The following is a 19,234-nucleotide window of genomic DNA, read 5'->3' on the forward strand; positions in this document are numbered from 1 at the left end:
TACAATTCCTACCCCCCTTATTTTGACCCTAGTCCTTCCTCTCCCTTTCCCTCCCTCCCTGCTGTAGTGTGTCTCTGGTCTATAGTTGCTTGCTGATTTTGATTTTTTACTTTGTATTAATCAATCTTTTTCCTGGTCCCTTATTTAGGTTTTCTAAATTCCTGCTATGAGTGAGACTATCCAGTATTTTTCTTTTTCTTTCTGACTTATTTCGCTGAGCATGATCCCTTCTAGCTCCATCCATGTTGCTGCAAACTGCATGTATTTGTCTTTTTGATTGCTGAGTAATATTCCATTGTGTATATGTACCACATCTTCTTGATCTGGTCATCTATTTTTGGGCATTTGGGTTGTTTCCATAGTTTAGCTATTGTAAATAGTGCTGCTATAAACATAGGGATGCAGGTGCCCTTTGGAATTAATGTTTCTGTGTCCTTTGGGTAAATACCTAGGAGTGAAATTGCTGGATCATATGGAAGTTCTATGTTTAGTAGGTCAAGAAATCTCCACACAGCTCTCCATAGTGGTTGGACCAGTTTGCACTCCCACCAGCAATGCAGGAGAGTTCCTTTTTCTCCACAACCTCGCCAACATTTGTTGTTGCTAGTTTTTTAATATGTGCCATTCTCACTGGTAATACACTCTAAACTTTTAACACATAGTTGGCAAATGAATGAATGAATGAATGAGAGATGAAATTTTTGCTTCCATTGAGATCCAAGAAAAAAAAAAAGAAATAGATATTTTTCCATAATAACCAGTGAATGGCCCAGGAAGGAAATTCATATATTTGACTGTTAATGTAAAAACTTAAGAGTCCACCTCTCTCTTACTAAGACCAAGAATCTCTCTTCAGAGGAAAATAGAAGATGACCCCACCTTGAAATAGTTTAATGAATTCTTCATCTCAGTAACTTTTTCTTCCATGGAACATTTACAGCTCTTAACCTTCTCTTCCAAAGCATATTCTCCATGTTGAATCCTTGACAGTTCTTGCATTGCTTCTGTAAAGCCAGTTTTGAGTTCAGAGGCTAGGGCCTGCAACTAAATAATACACAAAGAGTAAATTTAGTTGCTATAGTTTATAATGAAAGGTGCCCATCGACCCTTGAATTTTTCTTTGGTTTGAGAAACCAGGCTCTTGAAATCCTACAGATCTGTTACTGGTAGGCTGCAGATTGGACAACTTAAGACAAACTTGGCCTCATTCATGTGAAGAAAAGAGGGTCTTCTTTATACAGTACATGCTGAAGCTTGATAGTGATAAGAAAACAAGCAACTAATTAAGTTCGCAAGTGCTCATGTAAGCTCCAATTTATTCTAACACCTTTGATTAAAATGAGATTTACTTGAAAAGCAACATATGCAAGATAATCTTGATCCAGTAACTTTGTGAATTCTGTGAAAGAAGAAAGGATGAGTCATATTCTCCCCAGCTATTGTAAGATAAAGAAATTCAGGGTTTTTTCCTTATAAAATTAAAGGATAAAGAGTGACAGTTAAGCATGTCTAAGAATTTCTTTGAGAGGGAGTTTTAAATTATATAAAGGCATTTCCAATGGCAACATACTTCCATCCACAAGAAAGACACAGAAGGAGCTCAGCACGGTTGACAGAGATCTGGGGCATCGTCAGCTGTCAATTGGTCATGTAGAAGCACACACTGGACTTCTGTCAACTCTCACACTGTGAACCTTGGGGCAACTAAGTAGTCAGGTAAGGTACAAATCCTAGCTCTCTCCCACAAGTACTCACAACTTAGCCAAGTGGGTTAACCTCTTTTGTAGTGAATGTCTTTGTTCATAAAACAGCTACTCTCACATCTATTTCACAGGATTTCTTGAGAACTAAATGAATAAACGCAGGTAAAGCACCCGCCACAGCACGTGTGATATATAGACAGTGTTCAAGAAATTTTTGTTTCTCCCCCTTTAAGTGGCAAATCAAAAGTTAAGCAAAACCAGGGCCTCCCCGGTGGCACAGCGGATTGAGTGCTACACTGTGAAGCTGTCTGCAGCCTCTGCAGCATGGGTTCGATCCCACGCAGGCCAGGGAGAAACCCACATGGCGCAGCAGACCTCTACTGCCTTTCCTGCTGCTCCCCTCAGCAATGTCTTTGGTCCTTCTGCCTGTTCTGCCTGTTCTGCTCCCTGTTCTGTCTCTGGTGAATTCTCTCACCCTCCCAGACCTCTGACTGTACCCCAGTTCTTGTATAAACAAATCTTAAAAAAAAGTTAAGCAAAACCAGAAATGTGGAGAAAATGGAGCACTTCTAAAATTCAGTTATATATCACTTGAATTAGTGAAAAAGCATTTTCAACAGACACAAGATAATTACAATAAGATAAAACATTACTTTCTTGACAGTTAAGATCTTACACTCTGCTAAATAGAGGAACACTTCATTCCAGATCTTTCTGTAAAACAGAAATTTTAAGAATGTTCATTCTAGAATTAAAAGTATCCACCAAGTACTCTTATTTTTAAAAGATGGAAATAAAGTCAAGTTACCTTAAAAAATTCCTTTCAATGTGTAAATCTAAATATTTTTGGAACTTGGCTATCCAAATGGTTCCAATTTATAATGGCGCTTGATACTGTGAAATGACTTAAGTTCCTAAAACACGTTTTTTTAAATGTAGGTTTTGTGGTTGGCTGTGCTTTGCAATGGTTTCTTTCAAGGGCTGAGAGTAGTTGCAAACAAGAGAAACCACAGAAACCATTCTGAGGCAAAAGGCAGGACCTGACAAGTGTTTGGAGCTAGAAGGCTGGCAAACAACATGAGTGATCTGTCTTTCATTCCAATCATTTTAAATTCTAATTAATCTTTGAGATGAATTTCAGTCCATATCCTAATTCAGTCATCATGGAGGATTAAATCACCAAATCAACTGCTTTTAATCTGCTAGTTCCTAGTATGTAAATTAGTCTTTGTGTGAGCAACATTAACAAAATGAGTATCTATATAATATCAAAGCAAAACGTATGCAAGTTCTACAATCGAAGGAAGGACAGGCATGCAGGTGCCCTGACATTCACACACACTTCCTGCTTGAAAATAAAAAGGGAACCACTCTCTGACAGAAATAGGTTTCATATCACTGCTCCCTCAGGCAGATATGTGGAGTTTTCCCCACAAGTCAAAAGGAAGCAGCAGGGTCCTAAGGGAAAGGACTTTTCCTCGGCTCTCAAAAACTTAAGAGCTGTCAGAAATTTCCGCCAGCTGCCAGGTTGTATGGAGACTTTGGGAATTCTGAAACCATTTTGAGCTAAGAGTCCATTTCCTCCCCCATATCACTTTGAGCTTCTTGGGCCCCCACCGCTGAAGTAAGACTACTGCTTTATAAACAACTTCACAACCCAGGAACAGCCAGGGAGGGTGGGGAGCTGGGGTGGGCAGCCACAGGAAGCATCTCACACCCGGGAGACACCAAGGCACTTTTAAGATGCTCCAGGCTCTTAACACCTTCAGCTGCTACAGCCTGGTTTTCTGACTAGTCATTCCTCTGTGACTAAAAGCACTCAAGACATGGACTTAGCATCTATTTTCTGCTCTCTCTTCAGCTTTCTTATTGACAGCCCACAGCCCACCCCAACAATTAGAAATGGATGTCTACCTTGTTCTCCAGCGAGTTGAACACGTTGCTCATCTCGTTGATTTTTTCATGAAGCTGATCTAGAGAGGTTATGATCCCTCCGTCCTGCCGCTGGAGGCGGGCTCCCACCGGAGGCAGGTTCAGGGAAGGCTTGTACTTGGACGCCTAGGGCACCACAGAGGGCATCTTAGGCTCAAAGAAATGGGGGAGAGGACCCCGAATTTTTCCTGGTTCCTGCTCTTAATTTCTGTTTCTCAATTTTCTATACTTTCTTCACTCCTTAACTCTTAAGATGAGTTTTAATCAATGTCTTCTAACTTTTTCCACCAAAGATTCCTCAAATTAAATTTTCGTAAGTCATGCAGGTGGTTCCAACTTGGTTTTTTGGCTTTTGTTTTTGTTTTTGTTTTGTTTTTTTAACAGACATCGCCCTTCTGTCTTCTTATCAAGGTCAGATGGCTACTAGGAGGTATTTTAGGGGAGTGGGCTCTTGCATTGAGAAACTGCAAAGTCATCAACTTGAACAGCCAATGACAAATTCCCCAAATACTTTTCTCTAAATTCTCTGCCAATATTGACCCTTCAAGTTACTCTCACATGGCACTACAGAAGCAAATTCACCTTATGAAGAAACAGGCCTAACAGAGTTTATTTCTCTGATGTTAGAACATTCCTCAATGGTAAAATAGACTGAGGATCAAAGAGGACTTAAAAATCTTAGAAAGCTTTCCACGGCAGTTTGGATGATGAAACCTATTGCTGTAGGACTGGTTCCCATAGTTTCTGAATTAGAGGTCCTTTGGGCACATATCTCATTCTCTTAAGTTAGTTTAATTACACAGAAAAATAAAGAAGAAAAAAGAATCACCTCAGTGTTCATTAATTTAATATAGTCATTAATGTTTTGGCATATTTCCTTCTATTTTGTTCTATGCATACAAATACAGACATTTATATGATTGAAATCACACTACAGATACATGTTGATTCTGTTACCCCTTCCTTTTTTGCCTAATATTCCTATAAAGCTTTTCTAATAGCCTTCAATAATCTTTTAAGTGTCTATTTTTAATGACTACATAATATTCCATTCTATGGATGTGCTAGTTTACCTACCCATTCATTTTGTTGGAAATTCTTGTTGTTTTAATTTTTTAATAATATAAATAATAAATTATATGATATATACTATCAGGCAATGCTTTTATTTAAAGCTTTGTATATATTTTGGATTAGTTTCTTAGAATAAATTCTTAAATATCAAATTATTGTGACTCAAAGAGTAACTAGGTAATATTTAATCCAAATGGAAATCTACTCATTGGAGGAAGGTAATATAGTCAATTAATTAATAAGTATACAAAATACATTTGACAAGAGGGTTTGAAAAGTTATAATATAGTTGTATGTTCTTGGAAACATACGGTCTGATGTATAAAGTCCTATGTTAATGTGTTTAGAAGAATGGGAATTAGATACAATATATGGAATATAAATAATATAAATGGAGCTAGCTGCAATATTTACATTCCTAAGTGAGCCAAAAGCACAGTTCAGTATAATCATTAGTATTAAATTGTCACAGGATTAAATTGTGCAGTTACTATATCTTAATTGCGGGACCCCCTCCTCCTGTTAATAGAATTATAATTTAAAATCCACCTGCAAAATGAAATAATCAGAGGGTGAGGCAACACAATATGACTTTGGTAAAGAAATTGGGTGGTGGTCTTTCATAGGGGCTCTCAATATACTGTGGACAAAGGATGAGAGAAAAAGGGAATAGTCTTAGGTTTAAATAAAAGGCAATACACCGAGCTAAGGAGTAGTCGATGTATCCACACTTAACTGTTCTGACAGTAATTTTACCTTGAGTGAACTGGGTGGTGATAGCACTTGTTCACCTTAACTTCTGTGGCCTGATCTGGGTCACTGTATCTTACTCTCACCAAATAGGTCAAGCTGATGAACCAATGAGAGGTGTGAACATTTTAACACTTTTACTGCATTTTTACTAATAATTTTCTTAAAAGGTTCTACCAAATATATATTTATCAGAGTTAAATATTATTAATTATATTATAATTTGCTAATTTGATAGTAAAAAAATACCCTTTATTTTAATCATTTTTTCTTTGTATTTCTACTTATAATTTTATTTTGGAGACTTGTTTGTTCATGTTATTTGCCTATATTATGAAGGCCTCAGATATTTTCATTTTTATTGATTTCTTTGAGTTATTTATATAGCAGTAAATCTTTCTAATATTTTATGTAATAACTTCTGATTTTGTCATTTGCCTCTAAGTTTATTGGAAATATTTTTATATTAAGATTTTTTAAAATTATGATGTGGATAATCTCTCTAGTCTTTTCTTTGTGATTTCTTCATGTATTTTTTTTTTTACTTAGAAAAGTATATACATACAGAGACAAAATAAATATACACTTATTTTAAACTTCTGTACTCTGACCTTTCATATTTAACCCCTTAAGCCACTATGGACTTTATTTTCATTAGGTAAGTGTGGATCTCCACTTTTTCTCCCAACAAACCAGATGGTTTTCCAAACACTGTTTGTCACCAGACTGAATTACTGCATTAGACCTCTCGACTCAAAGCAATGTACAAACCTTGCAGAGATAGCACTGATTCATTCATTCAGCTAATATTTATTGAATATGTATTAGATTTCAGGCACTGCACTTTAAGCTGAGAATACAACAGAGAGCACAATGGACTAAATCCCTGCTCTTAGAGCTTACATTCTAGAGAAGGAGACAGACAATAAAAAAATTAAATAAACAAATTAATATTTTCACCATAATGTCAGGTAGGGATGGGAGTCTATCCAAGAAAAATATAAAAGGATAAATAATGTCAGAAATGTCATGTTTTGCTTCAATTTTCATAATTTACTCTCCCTTTTTAGTAAAGATTAGCCTCTCCCTCTTTCCTTCTTTCTCTTCATTTTCTTCTTTATTCTCCTTCTTTATCTTCTCTTGGTTAAATGTTGCTTGGAGTAAACAGTTTAGGAATTAGGATGTCTTGTTATAAAACAATGATGGGGATATAATCATGGCATCACAGAGGTCGTATAGACCAACTTTGCTTTCACTGCTTCATTTGATCCACTGTGAAAAGATGTGCTTGGATTTGTGATACAGTAAGAGAATGAGGCCACCCCCAATGCAGCTATATTTAGCCAACATTCAGGGAGTGACCTACATAGCATCTATAATAGATTTAAATCATACCTGAGTTTAAAGAGATACACTCATTCAAATGCCATACACAGGTCAGATGTGAACAGAGGAGACATGGCAGGGAAAGCATTTGGACGTCTTGGACAAGTGAGACATCAAATCAGCATTGAGTGAACTTACTCTGCTTCCAGGCCTTTACTCAAGCTGGCATCTGTGCCCACATGGCAGATGTGGGTCTTTCCCTATACCCACTTACCCCACTTACCAGATGCTTGATTGCATGTAAATGAATGGTTCAACCCTTGATCAATTTTAACTGATCCTTGTGCATATGCCACAGAATTTATCAATGACCCTGTTGTCCTTCCAACAGACTACCTTGTATGAACTATTTACTGTATGCATTTTCCAGGTTGTGGACCCTTAAAAATCAATGAGAATATCTGTTTCGTCTCACATTAGGTCATGCAGTAGACTTTGTACACAGTCACTGTTCCAAAAACACACATAGAAATTGAAATGAGGCTGTTTCCTCTACCCACCCCCAAGCCCCATTGCTGGCCTGGGTCTGGAAGTGACATGATTAAAACTTCTGCCGTAACCCTTGCTGGCGTGCCCTCATTGGGCCCACAGCAGTGAATTCTTGCATGATATTTCTGAAAACTGGTTATGCTCACTTCACTGTCACTTAAACTCAATAAATCTAAATAACATTTCCCTCAAACTATACTCTTGGATTCCTCTGTCACTATTCAGAAAACCACCCTTTTTCCTAGTTACCAGCTCATAAAACCTGAGGAGTGGCTTTGAAATTATCCTTTCTCCACACCCTCACCTGTCAATTCTTTCTTCTTGTGTATTCCAGGTGATACTGCCTTGACTCTAGAAAGAAGCATAGATCCCCCTAACCCAAGCTGCTTTTACACTATAAATTATGTCAGAATATACTTCCATGATGTTTTAAGGACAGAATTTACTTTAAATTTGCAATTGCAAGACGGAACTCAAATAAGCACCATCAGCCAGCCAAAGCATCACTTAAATGGGGCTTACTTACATTTTTTCTGTTTCAGCATTTGCAATGTGAATCCCCTTTCAATTCTTAGTGCTTCCTGCTAAAATAGGAAATGGAGGGGGGGCTCCCTGGTGGGGCAAGGGGTTAAGTCTCAACACTATGAAGCTATCAGCAACCACTGCAGCACAAGTTTAATCCCCAACCAGGGAGCTACCCACATGGCTCAGCAGACCTCTCCTGTCTTGCCCTCTGCTCCCCTCAGCAGTGTATTTCAGTAGATCTGCCTGTTCTGCTCCCCACTTTGTCTCTGGTGAATTCTTTTACCACCCTCCCCCTGCAACTCTAGTCTGCACACCAGCTCTTGTATACATAAACAAACAAAATAAATATTTTTTTTAAAATAGGGAACAAAGTAAACAGATCCTTCTCTCTGATGGAGAAAGGCTACTGAACAGTGTTATGACCATAATGATGGTGGCAACAACAAGAAAACATGGTTGATGTTGGAGTGGTGGTGCTGTATTTTATAAACTGGATGAATTTTTCAATAACAGGTTTTCTCAACAGTACTTTGTTAACGGTGCTCTCCGACCTACCTGCCCCACATTCTTGGCAAGGGAACAAATACAGTGATACATGTGCAAACATTTGTGAGTGCTAGAATATTTTGCATATAAAGGAGAGTCAGCATCATGGCAGCATTCAAAACAATCTATTTGTCTTTACCTGGTAAATCTGTGTGGAAGGATTATTCATCGGTATATGTTCATTCTCTCCTGTAGGGAAAAAAGAGCTTTGTTCAATCAAAATAACTCATTTGTCCCTATCCTCTTCAAACACGTGATGGAACAGAGGACTTACAGGATCCAAAGTATGTTCCTGCGTGATAAGAAACCAATGATTAAAGAACAAAACATAAACTTGTGGAAGAAGTTTTATATTCACATTTAAAAGACCTAACCACATCTACCTGATACAACTCTTGTAGTAGAAACCCATGTTCAACCATGGTTGGGGAAGTTTCATGGTTGGGGAAGTTTCTTGACCAAGCTGAATGATTAATAATTATTGATCACCCAGAGGGGGATCCCTATAAGGGAGGTCTTCCTCATATTTGGGGGAGTGACTGAAGTTTACAGTGGTCATTCCATCGTTATCAGGAGGCCTGAGTAAAATGTCCCTAACTTCCCCTGAACTCTGACCTCCTATCCTTGCCCAGATCAGTTAAGGGGACCTAGCTGTCCTCCTGGGCAAGACAGATGAGAACTGTCAGTGGGAGTTTTTGGCAAGGGTACAGGCACAAAGAAAACACAGTGTTGTCAATCCTAGAGACTATCAGACACTGGGCAACATAAAGGAAGTAGTGGGTTACAAAAACTACTTATAAACTATGGGGTGAGGGTTTGGCTGAAAATGTACTTCTTTGAACCACGTGGTTGATTGTGAAGATGATAAGACTCATGTAGCAGGTGAAGCTAATTACTCATCCATTAGTTACATCTCTATTATATCACATTGTATGAATCAAATAGTTTATCGCTAAAAGTCCTGGTTGCAGACATTTCTTTAGAGGAATCAGCCCCAGTATATATAGTTTCTAAACAATGCCTGACTTCAGCCTGGAACTTAAACATACAGAGGGCTAGTCCTCTGCAATCCAGATGGTTTGAGAGTGCCAAAACTCCCCACACAAACTTGAGTTAAGATAGTTAGCCCATTTTATACTGTGTCCCAACAGCTTCGTAGAATGCTAAGAGGCAGAAGTTGGTAACAGAGACACTTTGTGTTTGTAACCTGTGACTGTTTCCTCATCTGTAAATTGGAAATGACAAGAGACCTTACTTTTCTATGGTTGATTCTATATGATGAAGATTAAGAGATCATTCTTATGTTTCCAATCTGTTCTAAAAGGTGTGACTGTCTATTAGTTGAGTGTGCATCTTGGCTTCATCAAGCAGGTTGTTGTGAAGCAGTTGTAAAGATTTTGCTAAGAAAAATAAGATAACTGCTGGGCCTCCCCTAGAGGCGCAGCGGTTGAGCTCTCGGCTGCAAGGCTGCCCACAGCCTCTGCAGCTCCAGTTCATTCCCCAGCCGCCATCGAGGGTCCCACAAAAAAAAAAAAAAAAAAGATAACAGCTTAGATCAAATGTATGAGAGTGTGTGTGTGTATATATGAATAATATATATGAATCAATGAATATATACATATATAAATACGTTCCTGTTTTCCTAACACCAAATCTGTGTTCTTCATGGTCATTACATGATGATAAGAGAGTGAGAACAGTCAAATTAACATATTACCTTATTTGAGACATGGAAAGATAAAACTATAATCTACGTTTATTAATCTTCAGTCCTTTTAAGGAAAAACAGAAAAAAAGTCTAACCTTGCTTTGTTTTGGTCTTTTCCATGGTGCCTTTTGCGTTTCCCCTCCAGCTTATTCTTCAACATTGCATCTTCATTGTCCCTGGGTTAGGCCACCCCCTCTACCCTGGACCTGTCAATTGAAATAAGAGTGAGGAATAACATGTAAAACTGGCCAAGTAGCTAGACTTACATTATTTGTAAATGTGAAGTGATCACAGCTGTGAGAGGCAACTGGAGGTTTTGACAATTTCAGAAGAGTGAAAATACTGAGTAAATATTATCTTAAAACTTTGCTTTGCAAATAAATATGAAATTAATTTGTTAAAGCCATTGTAGTTTTAAATATGGTACAGTCTTTTTGGATCAAATTAATTAATTTAGGTAGATTGATTTTATGAGGTTTTTTTTAGGATCTTATGCATAGGTATTTTAGGGAAATTATTTGAAAAAGAAAACATTTGGGCAAGGATGAAGACTAATATACCTGTTTTGATTTTCTTAAACAGTAACTTCTTTGATGACCTTGTCCCCAACTATAGCATCTAGTAGATTTCTCTACACTCAGGAGATGCTTATCAAATGTGGCCTGAGGGTCATAATCGTTAGATATGAAGCTATGAGCTCAGACCACAATCTAACAAACAAACAAAATGGTCAATGTTGTGGACATTGGCCCTCTTTTTAGCCATCTAGAATTTTCACTTTTTCCAATGATTGCGGAATCCCCCACCTTAAAAGTCTCCACCAGAGTCCTTCAACCATAAAGTCTAAAAGTGCCTGGTCTCCCGGTCTTCCTTGTTGCTAAGGCATGATAGACACATGATGGACTATGCCACCCAGATGCACTCACCCCAATTGACATGGGAAGTCAATTTCCTAAGGCCAATTACTTGATATGCTTTCTACTTTCTAAGAAATAAAAGGAATTCTTAATACAGCAGTAGCAGCAATGGTTGTGGGGTCATAGCTTAGGAAGCTCATGCTACTGCTGTTGGTGCTTTCCTTACTGGAATAGCCATACTACATGACTGGGGCATTGCTGCGGGTCACATAATCCCAAGCTTGGTTCTCCTGTCTTGCAGCAATGCCATGAGTTGCCCACTTCCCTCAACAAATCCCTTTTCTGCTTATATCAGCCAGAGTTGTTTTCTGTTGTTTGCAACTAAAAAATTTTGCTTGAAACAAGCAAAGCATATTAACATTAGCCAAGATTGAGAAAACACAAGTTAAAACTTTGTACATCATTCTAGAGAAGAAATACATATCTAATTTGGGCCAAAAGTTGGGGGATCTAACTTGAAAAAGAGTCAGGAACTTTAAGGTGGTGTAGTTATACAGGTGTGTACATTTGTCAAAACTCATCAAAATGAGTTAAAATTGGTTGAATTTTGTCCTATATAAATGATACCTCAAGAAAGTAGAAAAAAATGTTCCTTCCACATGTTGAGGTCTGTAAAACAAAAGAAAAAGTTGGCAGGGCAGGAAGATATACTAGGATAACAAAGCATTGATCTATAGCAACAGTTATAAATGAGCCCATGTGGTTGGAAAAACTGGACAGTTATAAGCAAAAGACTGAAACTAGAACACTATCTCACACTGCATACAAAAATTAATTCAAAATAGATTAATGACTTGAATGTAAGACCTGAAACCATAAAAAATATAAAGGAAAATAAGCAAAACACATTGAGACTGCATCTTCTCTCTCACAATTATACATCATGACAATCTATCCAAGTTCATTGGTATTGATCTAACAATTTTTAATGGTTACATAATATTATGGCACAAATGACCTATTAATCATTCCTGCATTGGACACTCCCTTTATTAATATTTATTTACCCCTGCAAACATCTTGCTACGTAGAGTCTTATATATTGGTGCTTTTACTTCTGTGAATTTTAGTGGCCATGACTAGACTTTCCCAAAAGTTTGTAATTGTTCTAATTTTCTCCAGGAGTATTATAACTTTTCTCCTGCATTCCCACCAATAGTGGGTGTTAACACTTTTTACTTCTTGCAAGTCAGATGGGTAAGATATTTCAGTTACTGATTTGCTGATTGCTAGTGTTATTAAGCATCTCTACATATACTTACTGGATATTTAGATTCTCTCATATATGAATTATCTACTCCTTTGATTTGCATATTTTTCTACTAGGCCATCTGCCTTTTTCTCATCCATTAGTAAGAGCTTTTAGATACTAAAACTTGAATCTTTATCAGATGCATTATGAATATTTGTGCCATCTATCTTTTTGTCTGATATTGTGATCACTTTTGATATTGAAACAGTTTTAAATTTATGAAGTCAAATAGAATTTTTTCCTTAATTGTTTCTATATACATATATTTAGCTATATGTATATATGTATATACACACACGCATTCGATTTCATTATCTTCCAGGTAGATAGCCATTTGTGCTTGCACTAGTTATTACATAAAGCATCCTTTGCTTTCATGGAACTGGAATGTCATTTTTGTCACATATTAAATTCCCATTAAGCACTGAATTCTACTATAGGTTCTCTATTCCGTCCTGATCTATTTATTTTTAATCTAAAACCACAATTACATATGTTCATCAGTGTTTTTTAAACATATAATAAGACATATCAACTATTATTCTTTTTATAATTTGATTAACTTAATTTTCTCTTTAGTCTTATTTTACTAAAATTATTATTAGGGATATTGTATTTTATCAGTCCTTCTAGCAACTGTTGAGGGAACTGCTTTTTTCTCCTTTAATTTATTATTAATGAATCATGTTGATTCCCTAAAAGCAAACAATTTTCATGTTCCCGGAATATTTGCTTCATCATAAGAAATAATTCTTTTTATACACTGTGGGATTATAGTTGCTAATATGTAGACACTTTAGCTTCTATATTCTATGAGTGATTTTGATCTACAGAGGGTTTATTTTTTGTTTTTCTATACTGGGGCACATTAAGGTTATGCTAGCTTCTTAAAATGAAGAGAGATATTTTTCTCTTTTTCTATATTATGGAACAATTTTAATGAAATCAGAGTCATTTATTCTTTAAAAGATAATAAATTTAATTTTAAAAATACTTGATCCTGTTGCCTTTTTTAAAAAGGTAGACAGATATTTAAACCCTTTCCATTTTCTTCACTTCTTCACTTTCTTTACTATCTGCAACTTTTCTAGTTAATTTTATAAGTTTTATTTTCCTAGAAAACCATGTGATTCCTTAAGTTTAAGAATCTTTCTGTGTTCTATATAAGGAATGTTAGAGAGGGAATTAACACTTACTGTGCAACTTCTATGTGCCAAGTACTATGCTTCATATTTTATTAATATTGTCACATTTCATTGAATTTTCATGTGACCCAGTATCATATGTATCATTATTCTCTTTTTATTGAGAATATTGAAGCATAGGAAAATGAGGTAAAAAATATAGCCAGGATGCTCAGAAGAAATGGCAAAATGAGTCAGGAATGGAACTCAGGTCTCTGTGATTTCAAAAGCAGTGATTTCATCTCTCCTGGCTCTCTTCAAGAAATTTCACAAGCATTATATTTTATTACTGAAAACAAATTGTTTGAGGAGATATGTCATTGTTTTCTTCCCTCCCCCAGTTATTAAATGTGAGATTATTTTCTGGCTTTCACTGTAATAAATGATTATCAAGAGCTTTTTTCATATTTAAATTTTTTTCCCCTCAGGGAAATTCTGGAAGAGAATTACTAGTTTAAACAATATGTTAGTATTAATGACTAATACATATTGAAAGACATGTTTTAAAGAGAAGAATGGCACCAAGATTTACATGGCATCTTGAGATCTAGTAATTCTTTACTGTGTGCTTCATAGGCCAGTGAATTCTACCTTTGAATAAATAATCATCAGATGTTTCTACAACACACCTAACACATTCCAAGCTAATGTGGCTTCTACTCTTCCATCTTTTCCTTCCATTTCAACAATCCCAGTGTTAGCCTCTAAAAACACCCATCTGGGCCTGGACAGATTTTTGGAAAAATATTGCTACATTTTTAGGAAATGGTCGTTAGTCTCCAAACCAGACTTGATTACAACACAGAGCAGTGTTTGTCAGTCCATGCTCTTTAAAGCTCTCAGACTTTTGAACCTGGTTTGGAAACTTAGAGAAAGTCACCAAGCTGGTGATCATCACATCCCCTGCCCATCCCCTTCAACCAGAGTCTCTCTGCTCTTATGTGATTCTCCTATTGCAGTCTGGGAGAGAATTTCCTTCTAAAGCCAGTTTCTGCTACTTCATAAAATCATTTCAATAAAGATATAGGAATGTAGAAACATTAACCTAAAAAGTTATAGCCAGATTTTTAAGAAATTCATTCAAATAATAAAGATAATAGAAGCCCAAAGAATACCAGAAAATCTCCTGACCCTCCTTGCAGACTGACCTAAAATGTATGCTTCACACACATACACGCAGAAGACCACAGAAACTAAGCCTTGCTTATTACTTTCCAATTACTGCTGCTACAGAAAAGGAAAGCTTGGCACTTGGGGGAATTGAAATTAATTGAAAGCAGACTTGAGTTAATTTCCATGTCAGTGTCCTTTATTGAATGGGTCTTTAGTGCATATTTTTAATTTAGTAAAATGAGAACTTTTTATGTTGGGTGGGTGGGGGGTTGAAGTGAGGATGTATTCTTCCCCTAAAACTAAAGTAATTAATTCATCAGGACAAATCCTGCAAACATTTTCAGAGAAGAGTGTCTGCATAGTCTTTGTGATGTAGAAAAATAGTTAAAAAATGATGAAAGGGGTTGTTTGTTTTGTCAATGAGTCAAAGGAAACATATAGTTCACCAAGTAAGATATTTTATGACTTTGTTTGCACATGCATCCTGGTATTCAAAGCACCCTCACACATCAGCCCACTTCATCCTTGCAGCCATGCGAGGCTGTGGGCAAGGCACGTGTTATTATCCTTTTTATGCAGAAGGAAACTCTAGCTCCAAATAATTACTTACCCAAACTTACACAGGAAGTAGCTTCAAGTAAGACCATTCCTCTTTCTATTATTTTTTTTTAAATAAACTGCTTTATGCCACAGAAATCCAAAGCTCCACTTTTCCTGTCATTAAAAATATATTGATTCCTGTGTGGGTTTTGATAGCTTTGGGGGAAGAAAAAAAACAGATTGAATGGATTGATCGAGTGAGGAAGTTCTGGCAAATCCGATGAGACCGGGTGATTGAGAGAAAAAGAAAGAATATAATATAGGGTAAAAAAAGGGTTATAACCACTATGAACGCTGTTTTTAAAATTCTATACGCAATTTATTGCCAGTAATTTTTTTTTTTTTGTGGGACCCTCGCCTGCAGCTGGGGAACGAACCAGTGCTGCAGAGGCTGGGGGCAGCCTTGCAGCCCAGTGCTCAACTGCTGTGCCACCAGGGGAGGCCCGCCAGTAATTTTTAAATCTAAATGAAGCAGACAATTTTCTAGAGAAACATAAATTTGTTTTAAAAACTGCGAGGACTTCCGAAGTCATTCTTCAAGGAAATAGAGCAAACATTACTGAAATTTATATGGAAAACAAAAACTGTGTATAGCCAAACAATCTTGAGAAACAAGAAAAAGAATAGAGGCATTATGACTCCTGACTGGAAACTAGACTAGAAAGCACTACTAATCAAATACAGTATGGCATCAGAACAAAAGCAGGCACCAGCATAAATGGAATAGAAGTGAGAGTGCAGAAATGAACCCACACCTGCAGGGACAGTTAATTTATGACAGAGGAAGCAAGACGGAGACAATCTTTCCAACAAATGGTGCTAGGAAAAATGGACAGCCACATGCACAAAAATTAACTAAAAAATAGATTAAAGACTTGGATGTGAGACCTGAAATACTAAAATACATAAAAGAAAACAGGCAAAACACTCCACAACATTGACCTTAGTGATGCCTTTTGAGACTTGACTCCAATGCCAAAGGAAACAAAACCAAAAATTAACAAATGGGACTACACCAAATTAAAAATTTTCTGCACAGCAAAAGAAATTATCATTAAAACAAAAACGCATCTTGGGCCTCCCTACTGGCACAGGCAGTTGAGCGCAGCACTGGGAAGCTGTCTTCAGCCTCTGTAGCGCGGGTTGGATCCATGCCGGCAGGAGAGAATCCCACATGGCGCAGCAGACCTCTCCTGTCTCGCCCGCTGCTCCCCTCAGCAGTGTATTTCATCAGTCTGCCTGTTCTGTTCCCCACTTTGTCTCTGGTGAATCCTCTCACCCTCCCGCGCATCTGGCCTGTACCCCCGTTCTTGTATAAATAAATAAATCTTTAAAAAAAATGCATCTGACTGAATATACTGAGAAAATATTTATACATCATACATTTGACAAGGAATTAATATCCAACATTTATAAATAATTCACACAACTCAACAACAACAAAATAAATAGCCCAATAAAAAATAGACAGAAGAATTAAATAAACTTGTTTCCAAAAAAGTCATACAGACGACCAACAGGCACAGGAAAAGATGTTCATCAACATTTGCTATCAAGGAAGTGCAAATCAAAACCAGAATGAGATATCACCTCAGACCTGTGACCATGGCTTATAGCAAAAAGATTAGAAACAATAACTGCTGGTAAGAGTGTGGAGAAAAAGGAATCCTTATATACTGTTGGCAGGAATGTAAACTGATCCAACTGCTATGGAAAACAGTTTCAAAATATTAAAGATAGATCTACCATATGTCTCAGCAATCCCACTCTTTGTTATCTATCCAAACAATATAAAACGCTAATTCAAAAAGATAGATGCACTCCTGTGTTTATTGCAGCACTATTTACAATAGCCAAGCTACAGAAACAACCTGCATGTCCAACAAAGAATGATTGAATTAAGAAGATGTGTGTGTGTGTGTGTACATACATATATGTACACACACAAAATGGACTACTACTCAACTATGAAAGAGAAGAAATCTTGCCATTGTGACAATATGGATGGAACTGGAGGGTTTTATGCTAAATGAAATAAGTCAGAAGAAAGAAAAGGCAAATACCAGATGATTTCACTTGTGTGTGGAATATAAAGAAACAAAGCAAAGGAACAGATAAAACCAAACCAAAATCTGACTGCAGAATCGAGGTTACTGGGGCAGACTCGGGGGATAGAAGCAAAGGTGAGAGGGGCCACTGGACCGTGGTGAAGGGTTACTGGCACTTTGGTGGTAGGCGAGGTGTGATAGCATGCACTTGAAGAGGTGTGGCCTTATGCCCCTAAAATACATACTGTGTTGTAAACAAACATTATCTCAATAAGGGAAATTATTTTACAGGTAAAAAATAAAATTAAAATTGTAATGTCCACTAAAAATACTACCTGCAGAAGATACTGAAAGGTGGGCGACAAATATCTATCCCCAGACAAGAAATAACCCAGGGTAATAACAAAGGAAGTTTCTATCCATAACAATGATTCTGTTATTTAATTTGATCAGAAAAGAGGATATGTGTGAATTATTGAATCTATTCTATGATGCTCTGATACCAAATCTACCTAGGATAGCCAAAAAAAGAGGCAAAGATTCTAAATAAAACATCAGAAAATGAAAATACAACACTATGACCAGTAGAGTTTGTTTTAGAATATAAAAATGGCTTGACACTTATTAATCTATTGGCATAATTCATTAATTAACATAATGAAAGAAAACAAAGAGCACTGTGTGAGCTTTAGAAGCTAAATGATAAGGAGTTAAGACAAATTTCACAATACTTAGATCTATATGCAAGAGTTTAAAATGCGGATAGCTCAATGATAATATACTTTTTCATACCCATTTTCCAAAAAGATGTATAATCAAATCATCCTTCAATACAGAGCAATTGAATGTGGCAAAGGCAATAAATTGAACAATTGAAATAGAACTCTGCAATCAGACATTCCAGACGATAAATAGTTTTATTTTGAAAGTGCTTCTGGTTCTCAAGACAGTTTGTCCTGACCTTTTCTCAACAGTAGGTAGTGCTAAGCCAAGTCACAAGGTCATCACCACATCCTTGCTTAGCTGCCCGAATGCTCTTTTCCTCAAGCATGTGAACAACTCCAGAGCAGAGGAGGCATTTTATTCATCTTTGTACCCCCAGCATTTTGCTCCATTCAGGACAGGTGCTCAACAAATGTTTGTAAAATGAGTTAAGCTTTCATCTGATGAACAGAAGAAACATACTCTTTACCAGGTGTGCATAAGCAAAAAAGAATTCATGGTAAATATAGGAGGAGTTTTAACTACAAGTGTTCTTTGTTAAGAAGAAAAGTCTTCCTATTTTATTCTATCAAGCAAAGCTTCACTGGCAAAAATATGCCCCCTGTACCCACCACTGGGTGTGTGGAAATGAGAGCCAGCAGGGTTTCCTAAGGAACTGTCCTGCCCCCCAAATGTGGATTTGCCAGCCACCTCAGAGTTCCCAGCAGAGCATCAGCACACAGAGCAGGCATCACCATGTAGCTCCCGGGTTCTTTATGCCAGAATGAGGAATAACAGCTTTCCTCATACTTCCACTCCACTGGCATGTTAATTTTGGTGCATACCTAATGGTATCAGTCAGGATAGAGTAATTTGGTTGAGTTGCTACATGTCACCATCAATCAGATAAAAAGAACACCAGCATGTTTTCACACACACACAGGAACCAAATGACTAGAGAGAATAATGGTAAATGTAAGATTGTCTTATCTGACATTTCAGACCATCTTACTTCCAGGGGCTCATTTTCCTGACTGGCACACACATTGAGTCCAGCACCTGATCGTGTGAGTCTCAATGCTTTATGCGCTGTGCTTCTGGCCACGAAGATATGCTTTTTTCTTTTCTTATCCTGGCTTGACTTGCTTTAACTTCAATCTTTCAAACATCTTCTCTCTCTGGAGTCATTGAATTAAGAGCCTCTCAAGACATACTCTGTGCAAGGGGTGGAGATCACAAAGCTTTGAAAGAAAATAAAGTGACTGCCACTAAATTTTCACTAGGTCAGTCCTGATGAAAGAGTGG

The 19,234-nt window shown here is 37.0% G+C and overlaps 1 protein-coding gene across 1 annotated transcript in view; it reads right to left on the bottom strand.

The window, feature by feature from the left end:
* Window positions 1-11,632, bottom strand: part of ARHGEF33 (Rho guanine nucleotide exchange factor 33) — a 43,151-nt gene extending 31,519 nt beyond the window's left edge. The window contains 4 exon segments of the mRNA XM_037528190.2: window positions 880-1,044; window positions 8,545-8,594; window positions 10,209-10,319; window positions 11,598-11,632. Coding sequence (XP_037384087.1) covers window positions 880-1,044; window positions 8,545-8,594; window positions 10,209-10,233 — 240 coding nt within the window. The 5' untranslated portion in view covers window positions 10,234-10,319; window positions 11,598-11,632.
* Window positions 11,633-19,234: the final 7,602 nt, after the last annotated feature.

The sequence above is a fragment of the Talpa occidentalis genome, unplaced genomic scaffold (assembly GCF_014898055.3).
Source record: "Talpa occidentalis isolate TD23 unplaced genomic scaffold, MPIMG_talOcc4v2.1 talOcc4.5, whole genome shotgun sequence".
Taxonomy (NCBI): domain Eukaryota; kingdom Metazoa; phylum Chordata; class Mammalia; order Eulipotyphla; family Talpidae; genus Talpa; species Talpa occidentalis.